The sequence below is a fragment of the Oryctolagus cuniculus genome, chromosome 7 (assembly GCF_051225735.1).
Source record: "Oryctolagus cuniculus isolate XC-2025 breed Fujian yellow rabbit chromosome 7, ASM5122573v1, whole genome shotgun sequence".
Classification (NCBI taxonomy): Eukaryota; Metazoa; Chordata; class Mammalia; order Lagomorpha; family Leporidae; genus Oryctolagus; species Oryctolagus cuniculus.
The window spans coordinates 145,854,722-145,870,232 of record NC_142873.1 but is presented as its reverse complement, the minus strand read 5'-3'; the positions used below and the strand labels follow the sequence as shown (position 1 = coordinate 145,870,232).

General features: G+C 53.1%; 1 protein-coding gene across 1 annotated transcript; it reads left to right on the top strand.

Moving 5' to 3' along the window:
* Positions 1-236: 236 nt before the first annotated feature.
* LIN28A (lin-28 RNA binding posttranscriptional regulator A) lies at positions 237-15,246 on the top strand. Its single transcript, XM_002716102.6, has 4 exons — positions 237-441; positions 915-1,111; positions 12,559-12,743; positions 13,787-15,246. Exons 1-4 carry the CDS (start codon positions 411-413, stop codon positions 14,001-14,003), a joined length of 630 nt encoding a protein of 209 aa, XP_002716148.1. The 5' UTR covers positions 237-410; the 3' UTR covers positions 14,004-15,246.
* Positions 15,247-15,511: the final 265 nt, after the last annotated feature.

Below are 15,511 nucleotides of genomic sequence, written 5' to 3'. Positions count from 1 at the left end.
GAGACCTTAAAGTGCAGGATCCCAAATTTGTGGGTATCCCGGACGTCCAGGGCAGATGACCCCCGTTTCCAGATGTGTATGTGTTTGGAGGGGGTGTCACACCTCCCGGTTCTGAGAAGGGACACCCCAGAGGTGTCAGCGAGAGGAGCGGTGGGGGAGGGCCGGCGCTGGAGCGGGAGGGAAAGGGAGGGGAAAGGAGAGGCCGGGGAGGGGAGGGGGCTGCCCGCGGGGGGTTGGGTCATTGTCTTTTAGAATTTGGGAGCCTTTGAAAAGCCGTGGGCCCTCCCACCGCTATTGTGCGGGGGAAGATGTAGCTGCCTCTTCTCCGAACCACCCCTTTGCCTCCGGACTTCTCTGGGGCCAGCAGCCGCCCGACTAGGGGCCCGGGGCCGCGGGCTCTGCCGACGACCATGGGCTCCGTGTCCAACCAGCAGTTTGCAGGTTCGAGCTTGGGACTTGGCGGGGACACCTGAAGGTGCAGGGGCGCCCAGGAGCCACATCGGAGGGAGCTGGGGGAAGTGTCCCCTTGGCTGCCCGAAGGGACCCCCAAGTCGGTGCGGCCTCCCCGCTTCCCCGGGCCGTCTGGGAGCGAGGGACCCTGGGGTCCCGGAGGCGTGCGCGCCGGGGCCACGGGGGCGGGGGAGGAGAGGAGGGGCCTGTCGGTCCGGGAGTCCCCGGGCAGCTCGTTGTGGGAAGAGGAGCAAAACTTTAGGGGCACCACTGGCTCCGGCGTGAGCTTGGGGAACGCGGGAGGCGGCGGAGTTTCTTACCACCCGCCGCTGGTTAGCTGCCCTGTACTGGGTGTCCACCCGCGGGCCTGACACTCGGGTGGCCCTGCCCGATCCCTGAGGGGGCCCTCCGCGTCCGTGCCACCCCCAGCCCCAAGCTGAGCGCCTGGCCCTCCCTGTGTCCAGGTGGCTGCACCAAGGCGGCGGAGAAGGCGCCCGAGGAGGCGCCGGAGGACGCGGCCCGGGCGGCGGACGAGCCGCAGCTGCTGCACGGGGCCGGCATCTGTAAGTGGTTCAACGTGCGCATGGGGTTCGGCTTCCTGTCCATGACCGCCCGCGCCGGGGTCGCGCTCGACCCCCCGGTGGACGTCTTTGTGCACCAGGTGAGACCGATTCTGGTAACTTTGCCAGGGGAAGGGGCCTGGGAGTGCATATCCATGGGTGGGATGGCCTTGGATTGAAGGAGACCAAGCACCCCGTCTTTGCGTGACACCCTGGTTCTGTGTCCCGGTTAACTTCTACTGGACCATAGAGGAGGCAGCCCTGGTTATCAGCAACCCCCCTCCCGCCCCCTTCCGGGAACCCCTCTGGCTTACCACGTGTCTATTACCTCTTTCCCCTGGGAAGGGGGCAGGGGGCAGGGAGGTGACCCCATGTGGCAGAAACTAAGGTTGTATTGTGCCTGCCGGTGGGGGGAGGGTGAGCAGGACAGCCAGGGAAGCACATGCCGGGCAAAACGCGCCCAGCGCTTTTAAGGACCGAATGGAGCTGGTGGGCCGGCGGGATTGAGTGCCGGACGGGCTGCCCAGCCCAAGGGCGTAAGGCAGAGAAGTCATCCTCGTCCCCTGTTGAAAGCAGGTGGTCACCCAGAACTCAGGCTCTGGAGCCGGATAGCTTTGGCAGATCCCTGAAGGATCCACTGGGGGCTCGAAAACTCCTGAGCGCTCCTTACGGCTCAGGACGGGGCCTTTGCTTCCAACCAGGAAGGAAACACTGAGCAGCCTAGGCCCTAGGTTCCTAGGCTAGGCTGGGCGGGAGTTGGGTCAGTCACAACCCCAAGTTCTCAGTGAAAGCAGGGCAGCACAGTGGGGGGTGGAATTCAGTGTCGCGGGGCTGGGGGTGGAGGGAGGCTGGCCTCTGGACCTATTCTCAGTTTGGCATTTATGGCCCCAGACAGCCATTGATGGCTGTCCTAACATTCCTGGCCCCCCGAACAAGGAGCCCGGGACTTCAGGTCTGCCTGGCTTCCCCTTCCTGAGTGTCCTAGAGGCATTCCGGTGGTCCTGGGCCACCAAAAACCCCTAGCAACCGCGAAAAGGAAGTCGTGCCTGGGTGCCCCTTCCACCTTGGGCCTGGACCTGGAAAGAAGAAATTGCTAATCCCAGGCCCTGTGGGTTGACACCCAGGCCGGGCAGGGAGGGGTTACTTCGGGGAGGTTGGCGGTAGGAGCTGTGGGGGAGGGGAAAGGAGGATGTGGGGATTAAGGGTTGGAGCCTGAGGGATGGCATTCTGGAGGGGGAGGGGGGAGGGGAGATGCTGGGTGGACTGGTTGGAGGAAGCGGGGAAGTCTCAGCGCAGCCACGAGGAGGTTGGGTAGGGGACGAGGAAGCTCGAGGGTGCAGGACGACGGGGATCCACCCATCACTGTCGGGTCACTGGGGCTTCTGGAACATGTGCCAAGAGGACCGGCCCCGGGATGCTCCACGGCCTCCCTGGCAGCCCCCTTGCCCACCCCCCTCCTTGTCAGACAGCTAGTTGGAGGCTGGTGGCTTTGCTCCACTCCTTGTCTCATTTACATATGTGAATGATAACCCACAGGAAGTAATTGTGGGAGAAAGAAGGGAATTGGCCTCTTTAGATCTATTAAATCACTTTATTACAGGAACCAGCTTTGAATGGCCCTCCTCAGCAGGGTGGCAAGCCTCCCCTACTCTCCCATTTATCTGATCACAAAGAGATTAAAATCTTTCCTGGTCTGGAGATGGACTGGACAGCGTCCCAAATTTGGGGAGGCTGGAATAAAATGGGTCCTAGGGCTGCTGAGTAGGGCGAAACTGCAAGGCATGTGTCCCTTTATCCTCAGGGGTTCCTAGGTGATCAACAGCCCCTCCCGGGCTGGGGGCGGTCTGGGCAAGTGGGGTTGTGTGCCGACTCTTCCTGAGGATCCCGAGCAATGGAAAAGTACTGGGTGGTGTGGGGGTTTCAGCTTTGGGCAGCGAAGCCCACAGTGCACCGCTGGTCTAGCTTTGGGGGTACTCGGGGTTTTCTTGTCTCGGAACGTCCAGGTACCCAGAGTGGAATCAGTTACCAGGAGTGAGCTGAGTTGGGATAAAGAATCAAGAACGTGTTTCCCCAAGTCCCAGCTCTCCCAACTCTAGTCAAAGAGGGCAGTCATTGGCGGTGGTCCCTAACGAGGCCACTGGGGCTTGCTCTTCAGCCCTCCCCCGCCCCCACCTTTGCGGTAAGCTTGAAAGACTCCTCTGGAAGTCTAGTGGTAGAGGAGTTAACTAGATTTAGGATAGTCCCTAAGAATTGTGCCTTTGTAAACTGCTGGCGGAGGGCATCCTGGCTGAACCAACATCTGCTGGGGAAAGACGAGGACCAGGGAGCCCCGTTCCAGGAAAGCAGAAGGGGAAAAGCAACGTACAGACATTCTGCTTCCTAATCCACTGGTGCTTGTGAGGTTCCCTCCCAAATCTCACTATGCGCCCCCCCTCCCAAGATGTAGCAGCCCCCACCTGGAAAGCAAAGAGATCTCTGAGACCCTTTTACTCAGCCAAATCTGGGGACAGGGATTTAAGAATGTGGTGGCCAACTGCAAACCCTTAAATCAGGGTTTCTCAACCCCAGTGCTGTTGAGAATTCCTTTCCCCCTTGTCCCCAGGGGCTGTTCTTGTGCCCTGGATCAGTTACAGCAATGTCCCTAGCCTGTCTCCCCCCTAGAAGCCAGTTGTGACAACTACAGTGTCGCCAGACGTTGCCAAACCTCCCCTGGAAGGCAAGATCGCATCTGGTTTAAGAACCAGACTTACCTGGGGAATGCTGGCATGGGAAAGTGCCCGACTGAGACTCACAAAGAATGCTAAATCCCTGTGGCCATTTAAAGACTCCTGCTTTAACTCGTGTTTCCTGTGGCTGAATCCCCAAACTCCGGAGATTTGTAGAAATTTGGAAATATAGCCCCTCAGAAATCAGCCATGTCTTGGAGGCAAGTGAAAAACCCACAAAGGACCAAGTCGGGTTAGGCGGAGAAAAAAATTTCAATGCTAAGAAACTGCTCAGATTGCACTCTCAAGCCACGTGGCCTGCTTTTGTGAAAGTCCCCTCAGTCGGGATCTGGCTGGGGACCGCTGGGCTTGGGGGGTGGGGCGTCGTTCCCACCTGGCCCACATCACTTCCTTGTCACTCACCTCCAATCTCTGATGTGCGGCATAACCCCTTCTCTAGCTGTAAGCTGCAAGAGCTCTTCGAAAAGAGGGACTCTGCTGTCTGGTCTATTTTCTAGGATGTGCTTGGCAGGCTGAAGGAGTGGGTGTGGGAAAAAATAGGGCATCTTTAGGACCTTGGTGAAGCCAGGAGTTCCCTTAACTGTTGGACAACCTATAGCAGGGTCTTCCTCCAGGGAAAAGACTGGAGAGGGGGAGGCTGGCACCTGGGAGCTGCCCCCTTTCTAGACTGGCAAAGATGTGACCTGGCTCAACATGCATGTCACAGGACCGCATCTCTGAGCCCCAGACAGGGTCCTCTTGTTTCTGTTGATGGGCTGAAGGCACAGATTTGCTGGACGCTCATTATGTTATTTAATTTCCATCTACAGGAAGGAAAAGGAGAGTCTCCTTTTGGGAGAGGTAGTTGGGTAGACTCTTCTGGGGTCCTTCCTTGAGGACCAAGGAAAAGATGTACCCCCATCCTGAGCAAAGCTGCAAATAGAGTGACCTTGTGGGATTCACGGGTTTGGGAGAAATTGCCCTAGGTAACAACATTCCCTTCTGCAGGCTTCTATCTATATAGTCTGAGAGCTCAGAGGAGTGGGGGGTGGGTGCGGAGAAGACGACTTTCTAGAAAATTCCCTGGATCTGCTTGCAGACTGACTTAACAGTATGTCTCAGCTTGGAGTTATCTAACAGGAAACTGAAGTCCAAGGAAAGTTTACTAGTTTAGAACTCCAGGAACCTTTCATTCTTGCGCCACACTCCTTGAGCCTTGAGCGAGGCAATGGGTGGGGGCGGGAACTAGACACCCCACCCCACCGCGGTTAGGAGCCATGGAGTTGCAAACACAGGCATTCAGAATTCCGGACCAGGTAGCAGGCCAGTCCTCTAGGCCAGGCGCCCCTGGGCTTGCTTTGGGCGTTCAGGCTGATGAGCAGCGCCATCTGGTGGAAGAAGCCGGCCGTGGCTGAGCAGAGGCGATGCGGGCGGTTGACTCTGTAGACTGGTCTGGACATCTGTTTCACCGCATTTCCCAACCCTCCCTCACTCACATACACACTCCCCACACCACAGCACCAAGTAAACTGCTTCTGGGAAAACCGGTTGGTTTCCCAGCCCCTAGCAAACCCTACCTTCAGGAATGAAGCTCAGGTAGCCATCCTGGCTAGTTAAAATCAGCCCAGCTCTTGCCCCTTCTGTGACGCTGGTTAAAGTACTTATTAACTGCCCCCTCCCCAGCTTCCATACCCTCAAGCTGTAACATGGGGGTCATCCTAACGTGTGCCACCCAGCCTTGAATGGTGAGGGTTAAAAGACAACTCTGCCTATACTGAGCCTCAACTGACAATAGCCACCTTGGATAGCCAGGACTTGGTTTATCTAACAAATATTTGCACTGCTGGGAACCTAGCACTAAAGGTGGAGATATGCATTAGAGGATTGGAATGGCCCTGGGGGGTTGCACAGTGGCCAGACCCTCCAGCTTTGACCCCTGTGACCAGAGCAAGTATGCTGAAGCTGCCCCTGCTGCCACCTCTGTGCGAGGGGACCGTGACCAGGACTGAGGGGGAGCAGCTGCAGCTGGACGGGACCTCTTTACCGCTGGGGATGGGCCTCGCTGCCATACAACCAGAGCCTGGGCGACGTTCTCAGAGCAAGTGGAAAAACTCGGGTTGCTGTGTGGTTTTTCCTTTTTTTTTTTTTTTTTTTTTTTGTCCACATTCAGTGACACAAAAGTCCCCTTCTATTTCTAAACTTAGCCATAACCTGGTGCTGGGAAGGGGTACTTGGGTGGGGGAAGGTTAGAGTGTAGGCAGTTAGTGAGGTGTTAAGAAGGGGGCAGAGGCCCGAGTCCTTTAACTGCAGCAATTCCTTCTCTGCCATCAGGAAAAGAAATGTGTCCGTAAATGTCCCCCGTGCCAGGCTGTGGTTCCCTGAGCACTGCTCGCCCTCCTAACTGGAACCTGCTGCGACAGGAAGACCTTTCCTCCCTTGCCCTTGCCTTTAAAATAACGTATCTGCACACGTGACTCAGGCTCCTGCCTGCCGAACTGGCATGGAGGCACCCTTGAGAAGGAGATCCATTCAGGAAATGTGTGGGGTGGGTGGTCAGGCCAGACAGAAGGAAGGGTGGTGGCTGAGGGGGGACTTGGGCAACCCCAGCAAGGCTCACTGGGTGAGAGGTGTTTCTGTATCCATTTCTCTGCCTGTGACCATAACCCCAACGTGGAGAGGAAGGAAGGAACTGATCTTGTAGAATGTGGGGGGAGGGGGCGGGACTGCCAAGGGGCTCTGCAGCCTTGGAACTCTAGGAATCTGACCACCAGAACCAACCAGTGTCAACTCTTTGTCTCCTGGGGCTGGGCTCTATTGGGGGAGCTCAGGCCATGCCCCTCCCCCTAAGGCCTTTTCTTTTCGGAGGGGATGGGAGAGGGGCGGGCCCTGCTTTGTGTGTGGCTGGGGGTGGTACAAGAATTTCAGGCTCCTTTCAGATGCAGGCCCTGGGAGGCTTGCTCTTTGGGGCTGCAGGCTGATTACCTGTCTGATAAGAGAGGAATTCAAACTATGTGTTTTAGGAAGGGACCGGGAGGGGGCAGGGAGCCACCTTTGCAGACCACCAGCTTAAATCTTGGCCCGCCAGATGCACTGAACGCCTGCCAGGGGTTGGTTCCTCTTTGAAAGTCTTAAACAGGCCTCAACCTCCCTTGCTGCAGCGACCTCCAAGGACCTGAGTCAGTTTCGTGTTGCACATGGGGATCGCAGCCCCTGTCCGCACTGTAAGGACTGCTGGGCTCAACCGCGCTGCGAGAGGGGCTGCGTCTCTGAGTTTCCACAGCTGGCTGGTGAAGAAGCTTGAGATAAATCCCAGTTTCCATGGCCCTTGGGTCCCAGCTGCCCTGCCCCCTTGCCATCTGAAGAGGTTGATAATTGCAGCTCCCTGAGGATTTATGTGTGGAAGGCAAAGTGTTAACTACTTTTCCTGAATAAAACCTCAGAGCACCATCATAAAATTAGTATTCACTCCATTTTATAGATGAGCAAAGAGAGGAGAGAACAGGCCTTCCACTGCATCCCTTAACCACTCCTTAACCACTTATCTGCTGAATCGCTGCCTAGAACTGGGAGTGTCCCAGCCTGGGGGACGTGGCAGCAAATGGCCGAGGCTGGAACTGCAGGGTGCGAAGGCTCCTGGCCTAACTTCCTGACACAGTCTGGTCCCAGTTCAAAGACAGATGGATGGCACCTAGTTGTGCATTCAGAGGTTGCTGTGTGGCAAGGATGGGGAACGAGTCTTTCAATTTTGCTGTGTTTTTCATTACAGCCGGCTTTAGTATCTGAAGCCGGCTGTAATCTTCACATGGTCTTCACGTTCCTAGATGTACCTCTAGGCCTTAAAATTAAGTGAAGGGATCCCTGTACCTCTGGAATATTTAATTTGAAAGACAGAAACAGTTTGCCTCTTCTAGCTCACTCTTGAAATGCCTACAACACTCAGGGCTGGACCAGATCGAAACCAAGAGCCTGGAACTCCCTCTGGGTCTTCAGTGTGGGTGGCAGACCCAGGGTCTTGAGCCATCATCTGCTGCCTCCCAGGGTGCACACTGACAGGAAGCTGCACTGGAGGCAGAGCCGGGACTTGAACCCCAGCCCTCTGGGATATGGGATGCAGGCATCCTAACTGCTGCACGCCTCTGGCTACTTCTTGTTGTATTTGACACGCTGTGGGAGTCTGACTGTAGTGGCCAGTGTCCTTGATGCAGTGAGTGGCGGGGCTGGAGGGAGCTGTGAATATTCTTTTGAAGGCTGCTAAGCTCTTTTACAAGTGTTCATGTTTGCAGATTTTGGTGCAAACAATGCATTTTAATGGGATTATTCTAAAGTCTTACTTTTTTCCCCCCTCTAACAATATCTAGTCATCCTCCCAAGCTGAATAATTATAAAAATCTACCTCCTCATTCATTAATTCCTCCAAAAATGTGCCAGCTATTACTCTAGCTAACAAGATGTGGCTGTGAGTAAATCAGGGACTTCACATTCTTTTTAATGGCTGAGTGATGCCCATTATATTGAATGTGCTTAAGAAAAAAAAGGATTTTATTTATTTATTTGAGAGGTGGAGTTAAAGACAGAGAGAGGGAGACACAGAGAGAACCATCCTCTGGTTCACTCCCCAAATGGCCACGACAGCCAGAGCCGAGCCAGTCTGAAGCCAGGAGCTTCTTCCGGGTCTCCCACGCAGGTACAGGGGCCCAAGCACTTGGCCATCTCCCACTGCCTTCCCAGGCCGTAAACAGAGAGCTGGATCTGAAGAGGAGCAGCCGGGACAGGGACTGGTGCCCTTACACGATGCTGGCTCTGCAGGTGGAGGCTTATTTAGCCTTCTATGCACAGTTCCAGCCCCTCTAACTTTTTTCTTTTGAAATTGTTTGTTAGAACTCCCATTTGCTGGTTTACTCCCCAAATACCTGCAACTGCTGGGCAGGGGCCTGCGCGAGTGGCCAGAACCCATCACCTTGCTTCCCAGGGTTTGCGTTAGCAGCAGGTTGAGCGCAGGGGCCAGAGCCAATATGTGAGGCCACCATCTTCGCTGTCCCCCTCATTGTCTTTTATTTTTTTTTAACAAATGAAATGAATGAATGCACTGTGTTACATTTTCCTGCAAATTACCTATTTCTGGCGTGTAATTTTTTTCTTACAGATACACCAGTTAGCTTACTGTGGCTTTGATCAGTCTGTTTGTCTTTCGGCTTTCACAGTTTTCTCAACATTTAGATATTTAATTCCTCTGAAACGTGTGTTGCATGTGCATGGGATGAAGTGACGGGATCTGGCTTCATTTCCAATGGATGATTCCTTTCTCAGCAGCACTTATGGAATTGTTTTCCTCGCCTATTGATTTTCCCATTTATTGGGGGAATCTTTTCAATGACTTTCCATTTTAGTCCCCTGATCTAACTGCCCGGATTATGCTGTCTTTGTCCTTGAGCTTCCAGGAACATGATTTTGATAAAATTTCAAGCTTGGCTAAGGTTAGGAGAATAGTACAGAAGACTTCTGTGTTGTCTTTAACTGAGCGCATCAGTGAGCACCTTCTGTGTTTCCTAGGATGAGACACATTCTCTTACATAATGTCAGTACATGATTTATAATCAGGAAACTTGCTATGGATACGTTTATCTACAATTCCATAGGCAAATTTTTTCAGGTCTTGTTTTTTTTTTTAAGATTTATTTATTTATTTGAACGTCAGAGTTAGAGAGAGAGGAGAGGGAGAGAGAGAGGGAGAGGGAGAGGGAGAGAGGTCTTCCATCCGATGGGTCACTCCCCAATTGGCCACAACGGCCGGAGCTGCGCCAATCCAAAGCCAGGAGCCAGGAGCTTCTTCCGGGTCTCCTACGTGGGTGCAGGGGCCCAAAGACTTGGGCCATCTTCTACTGCTTCCCCAGGCCACAGCAGAGAGCTGGATTGGAAAAGGAGCAGCCGGGTCTCAAACCAGTTCCCATATGGGATGCTGGCGTTTCAGGCCAAGGCATTAACCCATGGTGCCACAGCGCCGGCCCTAGGTCTTGTTTTCACTTGTTATAGAATTCTTTGCAGAATCTTGCGTTGCTTTTTTCCTTTTTTTAAAGATTTATTTATTTTACTTGAAAGGCAGAGTTACAGAGAGGCAGAGGGAGAGAGAGAGAGAGAATTCTTTCATCCACTGGTTCACTCCCCAAATGGCTGCAACGGCCAGAGCTGAGCTGATCCGAAGCTAGGAGCCAGGAGCTTCTTCTTCCAGGTCTCCCACACAGGTGCAGGGGTCCAAGGACCTGGGCCATCTTCTGCTTTCCCAGGCCACAGCAGAGAGTTGGATCGGAAGTGGAGCAGCCAGGACTCAAACCGGCACCCATATGGGATGCTGGCTCTGCAGGTGGCGGCTTTACCCACTACACCACAGCACTGTTTCATGACCTTGTCATATTTGAAATGTAACCAGGCCTTTCTTATAGAATGTCCCTCAGTTTAGATCTTTCTGTTATCTCAATGTGTGTGGGGGGTGATTTTTAAAATTGATTTAAAAAAAATCACACGCGAGGGGCTGGCTCTGACGTGTGGCTCCTCCCATAAGGGCGCCGGTTCAAGTCCCGGCTGCTCCTCTTCCAATCTGGCTCTCTGCTATATAGCCTGGGAAAGCAGTAGAAGATGGCCCAGGTGCTTAGGCCCCTGAACCCACGTGGGAAACCTGGAAGAAGCTTCTGTCTCCTGGCTTCAGATTGGCCCAGCTCCAGCCTTTGAGGACATTTGGGGAGTGAGCCAGAGGTTAGAAGACCTTTCTGTCTCTCCCTCTGTCTGTGACTCTGCCTCTTTAAAAAATAATTACCTGAGAGCCAGAACTTCCACCTGCTGATTTACTCCCCCAAATGCCTGCAGTGGCGTGGACTGGGCTCAGCTGAGCCGCAGCTGGGAACTGGGGAAACAATCAAGGTCTCATGTGGATGGCAGAATCCTGAGCTGTCACCACCGCCTCCCACAGTCTGCATCAGAAGGAGCCTGGAGTCATGAGCTGGAAGGCGGGTGCGAACCAAGGCACTCTGATATGAGATGCTGAAGTTATAACTGTTGGGTCAAACATCCTCTTTTTTGGCCTCTTGGCAATAATATAAAAGCATTATGTGAACACGTGATGTTCAAGGGCTTTATAGTGCTTCTTTTCATAGTTTGCCATTTTATATTTGTTGATTCCTTACAAATGCTAACATTTAGAAATTTTCCTTCTGTTTCATTTTCTTTCTTAAAGGTTTTATTCATTTATCTGAAAGTCAGAGAGGGGCAGAGAGAGAGAGGTCTTCCATCTGCTGGTTCACTCCCCAATTGGCTGCAATGGCCAGGAGCCAGGAGCAGCTTCTGGGTCTCCCATGTGGGTGCAGGGACCCAAGGACTTGAGCCATCCACGGCAGAGAGCTGGATCGGAAATGGAGTAGTCGAGATTCAAACCTGCACCCATATGGGATGCTGGCACTGAAGGCATTGGCTTTACCCACTACACCACAGCACCAGCCCCTAATTCTGTTTCAAGAAGCTCCTGGTTCCTGGCTTCGGATCAGCTCAGCTCTGGCCATTACAGCCATTTGGGGAGTGACCAGAGGATGGAAGACCTCTCTTTTTCTGGCTCTGCCTCAATGTAAATTATCTTTCAGATAAATAAAAACAAATTAAAAAAAAAAGATTATTTGAAAATTAAAGTGACAGAAAGTGGGGGAGAGAAAGTTCTTCCATCCATTGGTTAGCACCCCAAATGCTGGGCTCTGTCCTGCTACCTTCCCAGGTGCATTAGTAGGAAACTAATCAGGAGAAGAGTAACAGGGACTCAAACCAGGCTCCAATGCAGCCTTCATGCATCCCAAGTAGTGGGTTAGGCTGCTGCTTACAACGACAGCATCCCATGTCAGAGTGCCATTTGGAACTGCTCTGCTTCCAATTCAGCTCCCTGCTGGGGCGCCAGCGATAGCAGCAGAGAATGGCCTGGGTGCTTGGACCCCTACCACCCACTTGGGGGCTTCAAATTCCGGGCTTCTGGCTTTGGTTGCTGGAGCTGGGAGCCTGGAACTCAGTCTGGGTGTCTCCCGTGGATGGCGGAAGCTGCAGGAAGCTGGAACCACCTCACGGCCAAATGCCTGCCCCTTCCACAAACTTCTTGAGGACCTGTGTGTGCATGAATTTCAAAATATTTTTGTACCAAAATAAATGTACCTTTTAATTCCATTTTCTTTTTGCGTATAGGGACCCAACTACCTGGGCTATCTCCCACTGCTTTCTCAGCCCATAAGCAGAGAGCTGGATTGGAAGAGGAGCAGCTGGGATGAGAACTGGCACCGATATGGGATGCTGGCCCACAGGCAGAGGCTTAGCTTACTACACCACAGTGCCAGCCCCTTAATTCCATTTTCCATGAGCTCAGTGAATTATCCCTGTATAATCATGATATTTGTTAATGCAGATTTTCCTTCTTAATAAGCCAGTTTCCTTCCTGGTGAAATGGGAGTGCTGCCATTCCTGCTTTTCCTACTTTACAGCAGTAGATATGTGCTCTTCTTGTTTTTCTTATTTATTTGAAAGGCAGAGAGAAAGAGAGAGAGATTGATTTTCCATCTGCTGATTTACTTTGTAAGTGCCCATAACAGCTGGGTCTGGGCCAGGTCAAATCCAGGAGCCAGGTCTATATCTAGGTCTCCTGTGTGGGACCCAAGTACTTATACTACCACCTGCTGTCTCCCAGGTGCTTGGGGATCCAAAATGAGTTACAGGAGTCCCAAGATGAGGCTTTACTTGCTGTGCCACAGCACCTGGCACCTACTTTGGTTTCTGATGCAATATTGGGAGCTAATGTTAAAATCTCCCTTGTGTTCCTTCATCAGAGTAAGCTGCACATGGAGGGCTTCCGGAGCCTGAAGGAGGGTGAAGCAGTGGAATTCACCTTCAAGAAGTCCGCCAAGGGCCTGGAATCCATCCGTGTCACCGGGCCTGGTGGGGTGTTCTGTATTGGCAGTGAGAGGCGGCCAAAGGGGAAGAGCATGCAAAAGCGCAGATCTAAAGGAGACAGGTAAGGGGGGGGGGCGGCTGGCGTGGAGGGTGCTCAGAATGGGAAGAGCTCTCCAACCCTGCTGCTTCTGCTTCGTTGGACCAGACGGCCACAGCCGAAATGGAAGCTGGTGGTCCCTGGCCACATGCAGCTGGTTGGAGTGTGGGGAAGGCCCCCGAGAGGTGCCCTGCCTAGCACTTTGACACACGGTGAAGATAGTGCTGCCAACCTCCTCCAGTGGTCCAGGAGCTGAAGCAGACCGTGGATGCCTCACTCATGGGGCAGGAGGTTTGTGACAGAGGGAGAGAGAGGAGAGACAGAGTCTTCCATCTGCTCATTCACTCTCCCAACTGGTCACAAAAGCATGAGCTGGGCCAGGCCAAAGCCAGGACTCCATCTGGGTTTCTCATGTGGGTGGCAGGAATTCAAGTGCTTGAACCATCACTTGCTGCTTTCCTAGGCCCGTTAGCAGGAGCTGGATTAGAAGTGGAGTCGCTGGGACTGAGATGTTTCTGTTGCTTCTTTAAAAAAAAATTTTTTTTTTATTTGAAAGGCAGAGAGAGAGAAAGACCGAGATAAGACAGAGGTCTTCTATCTGCTGGTTTACTCCCCCAAATAGCTGCAATGGTTGTGGCTAGGCCAGGCTGAAGCCAGGAGCCAAGATCTTCTTCTGGGTCTCCCACGTGGGTGTAGGGGTCCAGGGACTTGAGCCGTCTTCTGCTGCTTTCCCAGGCACATTAGCAGGGAGCTGGATCAGAAGTGGGACAACTGGGATTGGAACCAGTGCTCATATGGGAAGGGGGTGCCACAGGTGGTGGCTTTGCCTGCTGTGCCACAGCACCCGCCCCTTCTGTTTTCCAAATGGCTGGTTATTGAGCTTAAAGCCCCCTCAGAGTGGGTGTGGCTTCTTAGAGATCATCCTTCCAGGGAAGTTTGGTCTCTGGGAAGGGAAGTGAGTGTTGGCGATGAATGCAGACTTGAGGCCAGGAGACCTTATTACTCTGGGGGGCGTGCTACCGTGTCTCGTGCCTGTCTTTCACCTTTGCTGTCTTCCTCTGTCCCAGGTGCTACAACTGTGGAGGTCTAGACCATCATGCCAAGGAGTGCAAGCTGCCACCCCAACCCAAGAAGTGCCACTTCTGCCAGAGCATCAGCCATATGGTGGCCTCGTGCCCCCTGAAGGCCCAGCAGGCCCCCAGCGCCCAGGGAAAGCCAGCCTACTTCCGGGACGATGAAGAGGAGATCCACAGCCCTGCCATGCTCCCCGAGGCCCAGAATTGAGCCGCAGGGGGTGGGGGCTGGTTTTTTGGCTATCAGGAAGTTTCAAGGAGCAGGCATCAACTGCAGAGTGGAGAAAGTGGGGACAGGGTGGGTTGGGGGGAGCTGGCATTGCCACGTATCCCAGGCTGGGGTTCACAGCATCACCCCTTTTTCCCTCATGCCGGGAGGAAGGAGTGAGGCAGGGAATTCCAACCATGCTATATCCAAATGCAATTAAGGGATTTGGGGGGGGTATCACCCTGTAGCCTGCATGCTTTATCTGAGGCCCCGCGTGCCAAATCTCTAGCTTTGCAAAGTCACCTGGATGGGGGAAGTTTTCCTTTGAAGGAAGGATATGGAATAATACTTCCCTAGCCAGAGTGAGAAGACTGGTTGTGGGACCAGATTCCTGGACCCAACCCCCAAACCACTACATCCTGTGGGAGGGACTCTCGGGAGTAAGGCAGGGTTTTCCACATCTTGTTTCCTCATAACTCGATCCTGGGACAGGGTGCTGGGAACTGTCCCAAGCAGTGGGTTGTGACGATCGGCAAAAAGGGTGGCTAGGGGAACAGTCACAGACCCGCTGCTCCTGAGCTCACTCCTGACCCCATTCTGGGCCAATGCGATTTATTTATTTGCTCCCTTGGATAACTGCACCTTGGGTCCCACTTTCTCCAGGATGCCAACTGCACTAACTATGTGCGAACGACGTATCTTGTGCATTTGAACTTTTTTTTTTTTAATATAAATAGTCTGGGTTTGTATTTTTGTATATTTTAATCAAAGGCCCTCATTCCTGCACTGTGTTCTCAGGTACATGAGCAATCTCAGGGATAAGTCCGCAGCAGCTCCAGGTCTGCACAGCAGGAAGGCTTTTTGTTGTTTTTATCACCATGGAGAGCAACTATTTGGAGTGCACAGCCTATTGAACTACCTCATTTTGCCAACTGGAGCTGGCTTTTTTGCCACAGTGTCCTCTTGAAACCCCCTCCACCTTGAAAATGTTTCAGGGAGATGAAGTGTTAATGGGGTTGTCCCATGATTGAGCTCCTCCTCCCGGAAGATTGAAAATTAGTCTGGACAGGAAAATGCAGAGAAGTCAGGCCATGCCAGCTGAAAGGCCGAGAGAGGAAGCCATGGTCAAGGTTGCCTGACCCTAGGACACAGGTCTTTTGCTTCACTTAACAGAGCCATCCTTCACCAACCAGATTTAGGCGAGGCCCACTATGCACAACAGGGTGTGTGTGTTTGTGTGCACACATGCGTGTGTGAAAAATGGGAGCTGGTAAGGATGAGTTGAAGACCAATACCCCTGTACCCATGCTGTGCTGTCCAGGGGTGAACATGAAGCAAGGACTAAAAAATCCTTAACATTCCCAAATTCTTGGCTTCCAGGGAGACCCATAAGTGAGGGCCTCGGTGGTGGTGTCCGGAGCCAGTGTCCTGCCCTGTGACTGTAGTGATGACTGTGTCACGGTAACTAAAGGAGAAGGGGGTTTCATGTACATGCTGAGAGATCACCGCAA

Coding starts and splice junctions, on each gene's coding strand:
- LIN28A (XM_002716102.6), top strand. CDS start 411: ATGGGCTCCGTGTCCAACCAGCAGTTTGCAG. Junction 442..914: donor GTCCAACCAGCAGTTTGCAG/GTTCGAGCTTGG, acceptor CCCTGTGTCCAG/GTGGCTGCACCAAGGCGGCG. Junction 1,112..12,558: donor TGGACGTCTTTGTGCACCAG/GTGAGACCGATT, acceptor TTCCTTCATCAG/AGTAAGCTGCACATGGAGGG.